This window comes from Teleopsis dalmanni, unplaced genomic scaffold (assembly GCF_002237135.1).
Source record: "Teleopsis dalmanni isolate 2A unplaced genomic scaffold, ASM223713v2 unscaffolded_contig_2238, whole genome shotgun sequence".
NCBI lineage: Eukaryota > Metazoa > Arthropoda > Insecta > Diptera > Diopsidae > Teleopsis > Teleopsis dalmanni.
The window spans coordinates 1-5,650 of NW_024033620.1; the positions used below are offsets into that span (position 1 = coordinate 1).

The following is a 5,650-nucleotide window of genomic DNA, read 5'->3' on the forward strand; positions in this document are numbered from 1 at the left end:
CTAACGCAGTGCAATTGAGTTCAGTGAATTAAGTGAACCAATAATTAAATTTACTTTGTAATTTAAAGTGAGACTTCGACACACAAGAACTAGAATTACAGTTCCTGATAAAAACAAGCGAAAAGTATTTATATTCGCCGTGTTATATGCCGATATTATATATTCGCCGTGTTATATTTCGATATTTAAGTCGAGCTTTCAAACTAATTATTAAACTTTGGTAAAGCGAACGAATTTTTTTGTTTTTAAGAACGGAGGTTGTTGTCATCACTATACGTGCTTGGGTGTGGAATGCCTGCAACTGGACCGTAATTAAACTGAAACAATAACTTTGAATTGTTTTGAAATCAAAGCTATTAATCTTCGACAAAATATAACAAGGGCGCCACCTATAACTGTCATTTGCATAAGAGATCAGTAGCGTCAAGAAGTCTATTTCGCTTCATGGAAAATACAAATACAACCAAGGCACAAATAACAGAGGAGAGTCATCAGCTCAGACAAACACCTACAAAAGTTACAGCAAAGCGTATGCGAAGCAGCCCTGGTGAACAACAAACTATCAACACAATGAATATACAAGATATGAAGGCGATGTTTGCTGAACTTTTAGATGACAAAATGAAAAATTTGGCAACGAAAACGGATATAGAAGATATAAAAGATAAGCTAGTAGAAAATGCGAATCAAATTCAAAGTCTGAAGGAAGAAAATGCTAAGCTTAGAGAAGAAATGCAACAAATTAAAGAATCGAAAGAAGTTGATAGCAGGCGAATATCACATTTGGAGAACCAAAGCAAGAGGAAAAATATTGTAATCCGCGGCCTAGCTTGTGATGCCAACCAACGGACATTCGATCGTGTAACTCAACTATGCAACGAAGTTCTAAATATTCCAAGCCCACTGCCGATAGCTTCGGTAAGAAAGTTAAGCGAGTACAACGGAAAGGTGAATGTCGTTGTAGAGTTGGACACAGCAAACTCTGTAGAATAGCTGCTTAGTAAAAGTAAAAATCTAAAAGGGTCACAAAACACTTTAGAACGGGATCTTGATGCTGGTAAACTACTACATAAAAAACTTATGTTGATTTTAAAACAGAAAATTCTCACAGTAAGTAAAGTACACAGGGTCAGCGTTAGAAATGAAAAATTAAGAATTGGAGACTACTGGCTAGGGTGGAACAATAAAAATGAACTTGTTTGTAATGATCAAAAAGGCGAAATGGTTTTAAAAATATTGTATAAAGAATTAGCTACAAAAATAGATATTAATTATGTAAATCTTTTAAAAATATTAGAAAAGAAATAGGGACGCGCTGTCTGCGGAGGAAATGAAAATAGTAGTACTAGTAATATAGTTAATAATTTTAGAAACTTTCGTATTTTGTCATACAATATAAACGGTTTAAAAAATAAAATGATCTTTCCAGATTTTTTCGAATTCGTCAAAGGCCATGATATATTTTGTTTTCTAGAAACACATATAGAGGAGAAAGACTTGGAAAACTATAAAAAATTTTTCTCGGGTTTCGAATTACATTTCAAAAAAGCTACTAGAACAAGTCAATTCGGCCGTGCTAGTGGTGGAGAAATGTATGGAATTAAAAAAGAACTAAGGAATGCTGGCTTTATGTATTGCTTTGAAAATATAAATAATATTAACATTATCAACATAAAAACACAATATATAAATTTCAAAATAGTCCCGTTATATCTAAACTGTAACGATTGGGAAAATAATTTCCAACAACTGGCAAATCATCTGGTGGAGGAAAACGTTGAAAATACAATTTTAATTGGCGATTTAAATGTCAGAATAGGAAATATACAGCAAAACATTGAAGAAATATTTTTAAATGAATTTAAATCAGGCGTTGAGTGTAGACAATCAAAAGACGTAGTCGCTAACAGCAGAGGAAAAAAGTTTATTGAGCTGTGCTGTGATTATGGCCAAATAGTGCTTAATGGAAGAACGGCAGGAGACATTGAAGGCAACGTCACATATATAAGTAGTAATGGTTCTGCGGTAAATGACTTATGCACAGTTTCACAAGAAATGCTGACATATGTAGAAACCTTTACAGTAGAAGAAAGAGAATGGTCCGATCATATGCCTTTGGTGATAAGTTTAAAATTGCAATGTGAAATACAACAAAACACGGAACGAAAACTGCTTCCGACCCTCAAATGGAAAGATGCAAATAGGGTTCAATATAGCAAAAAACTTAAGGAAAATATAAGGACAAAGCTGCAAAATAAAACACATCTAGACTTATCAGATTTAACTGATGTTATACTAAAATCTACTCCCAAAATACGAAAATGTAAGGGATTCTATACCAAAAAATCAAAATGGTATAACTTCCGATGCTTTGTCGCGAAGAAAAAAGCTAAACACTTGTTGAGAAAATATAGAAGAACAGAGAGTAGCGCTACTAGAGCGAATTACTTAGAAGCAAATAAGAAATATAAAGATGTATGTCTGAAAAGTAAAGCTGAATATTATAGAAATCTAGAGACACGTATAAACACAATTAAAAATGGCAAAGAATGGTGGAAGCTAGTTAAAGAGCTAAGAAATAGGCCTTTAATAAATGAGGTACGAATTGCACCAAATGAGTTTAAGACACACTTTGAAAATCTTCTTAATCACACGCAAACGGCGAAAGATGTGCATTATGCTCCAAACTTTGTAGAAATAGACGAGCTCGACAAACCTATAATGGTGGGTGAGATATTGCAGGTCTTGAAAAAAGCGAAAGACGGAAAAGCACCAGGTTTAGATAGAATCCCTTACGAATTTTACAAAAATGCAAATACGGAATTTTTAGAGCAACTCGCGAAGGCATACAACCAGATGTACGACTCAGGAAGGGCAGATTCAAGTTCTGAACCGAGTATAATATTTCCAATACACAAGAAGGGAGATAGTTCGGTTGTAACCAATTATAGGGGTGTGGCATTTATGAACACAAAAGAAAAATATTGATGGGTGTGCTCAATGAAAGATTATCCAGTTGGGTTGAAAACAATGACATCATGTCTGAATACCAAGCAGGATTTCGTAAAAACTATTCCACGGTTGACAACCTATACAATCTAACATCCATCGTAAAGTTGAAATTTAATGAAAAAAAGAAAGTATACGCTGTGTTTATAGATCTAAAGGCGGCTTTTGATAAAATCGCTAGAAAATTACTTATGTACAAACTGAGGAGTATAGGCGTTTCAAGCAAATTTGTAGATTTTATTGAGTAGATTTACGAGACGACAAATTCGGTAGTTTGGAACGGAAGCGAAGTATCCGACAGTTTTAGCACAATTTCTGGTGTCAAACAAGGTTGTTTGCTTTCCCCCCTTCTGTTTGCGTTATATCTCAACGACTTACATGATTATTTGGACGGTGGTTTGCAGGTGGAAGAACTGAATATAAGGTTGTTGTTATATGCAGATGATATAGTCATCTTGTCCGATGATGCAGAAACGCTACAGAAAATGATATGGAATCTTGAAACATACTGCGACAGTTGGAATTTAGAGGTAAATTTAGCCAAATCGGCAGTCATGGTGTTTAGAAAAGGCGGTAGGCTGCCTAGTAGAGAAAGGTGGACATACAAAGGGGAAGTGCTTAAAATAGTCGCTGAATATACATATTTAGGGGTAACGCTCACGCCAAAAATGATATTTAAAAAACACCTGGAAAACAGGAATATATCTGCAAAATCAAGCATAAATGCCACTTGGAGTACGTATTTAAATAACGATAAAATTTCAATCAGGGCAAAGTGGCAAATGTTCAATGCAATTTGTAGAGCCATACAAGGCTATGCGGCGCAAATTTGGGGGAGTGACATGTTTAGCGAAATAGACAAATTACAATGCTACTTCTTCAAAAGAATTTACAGGCTTCCCAATTTCACTCCAACCTACGCCATAATGCTGGAATCAAATATGGAAAGCGGGCATTTGTACACAATGGACTTGCATTTAAGATACGTCTACAAGACTTTGTTTGAATATAATGAAAGGAGATTGCCAAGAATATTGTCACAAAAAGTTCTGCAAAAACATGTATTTTGGGCGGAGAGACTAAACGTTTTGGGAAATGAGGCAAGCCTAGTTTGGAATGATGAAACAACAAGCCAAGAATGGAAGAACAATAATTTCGTATTATTAAATCACTTAAAAGTGGAAAACAGAGTAAAAATGTGGCGAAAAGCATTGAGAAGTGAAAGCCGAATTTATAAGTACCTAGACCATAACTTAGGGGCTCAATATTTTACAGAAAGCTTCAGTCGTGCGCACATAATGTGGATTTTTAAGGCGAGATGCGACTTAATTCATTTAGATGGCAAATACAATAGAAACTGTACACTGTGCAATCTCAATGAAACGGAAAGCATACAGCACTTCTTAGGCCGCTGTCCTGTATTAAGGCCGTTTAGACGAATTTGTTTTGAGAGAGAAACGTTAGTGGAAGAGGAAGTAATCAATGTGCTTAATGGGGAAAATGATCCTAACTGGAAAAAATTGATTAACTATATTACTAGTGCTTTAAAATACAGAAAACTAATTATAAATGAATTTAATACCTTTTAATTAATATTTAAAAGCGTATACAATTAATTTAAATTCTGTATAATTCCTTTTTTGTATTGTAAATATAAATTAAGTTTGTAAATTTAAATTTTGTAAATTCTTAATTTTAATTTTGTAAATTTTAAATTTTAATTTTCTAAACGTTATGCAAGAAAGTAAATTTATTTTAAACCAACATCTCCGACAGACGACTATAAGTCATTGTCGTATTCTTTGTTTGTTCAATTCAATATTTTTAAGTAACTATAATGTTTTTAGACTTAAGGCTTATTACTTATTTATGTTAAAAAATTTGTTTTGAAATTGAATAATAAAGAATCTAATCTAATCTAATCTAAATCATCATAAGGAATAACTCAGATGAAGTAAAATTATATTTTTATTGAATCATTCAGCTGAAAGAGAGTTGAAAAGAAAGAACTTAAAGAAGTTGCAATATTATTTAAAATTTTTAATTGGGCTGCAGTAAGATATCAACAAAAAAAAAGATATCAACAAAGTTCTGTAGGTCAAAAAAATCAATTTTTAAGAAAGAATCGATGAGATGATTATCACTAAGGTTAATGTAGGTACAAATATCTACATTTAGGCCCATAACATTTATTTGGGCCTGTTTGGGTTATTTATTTGGGTTATTTGTATATGAGTATGAATTATTTGTTTGTGGAAAAGTAAGAGACACATAAAAATAATTATGTATGAAAGATATATTATAATAAATTATATAATATAAAACAAAATGCATTTAATTATTATATCTTGAAGCTTACTTTAAAAAGCGAAGGAGAAGAGTTATTAGTTGGTTATTTTTTTAATAATAACTGTTACGATCCCTAGTTTCAGGGCATTTGGAAACCAAAGAATTGTTAGTTGAATGAAAAAGTTATATGCGTTTTGAATTTTGGAAAACGTAGGTTATAATAAACTAGGCCACACTGGATGCTACTCTAATTATGAAAACAGCTTGAAGGTGTTTAAATTAGAGACTGCGACATATATATCTGCGGACTGATATAAAACTTAAATGTAATTATGGACGTAAAATCTTCCAG

The 5,650-nt window shown here is 32.8% G+C and overlaps 1 protein-coding gene across 1 annotated transcript; it reads left to right on the top strand.

Moving 5' to 3' along the window:
- The first annotated feature begins 444 nt into the window (after window positions 1–444).
- On the top strand, window positions 445–2,988 carry LOC119664588. The gene is made up of 3 exons (XM_038074047.1): window positions 445–918; window positions 1,309–1,624; window positions 1,703–2,988. Exons 1-3 carry the CDS (start codon window positions 445–447, stop codon window positions 2,986–2,988), a joined length of 2,076 nt encoding a protein of 691 aa, XP_037929975.1.
- The last annotated feature ends 2,662 nt before the right edge of the window (window positions 2,989–5,650 follow it).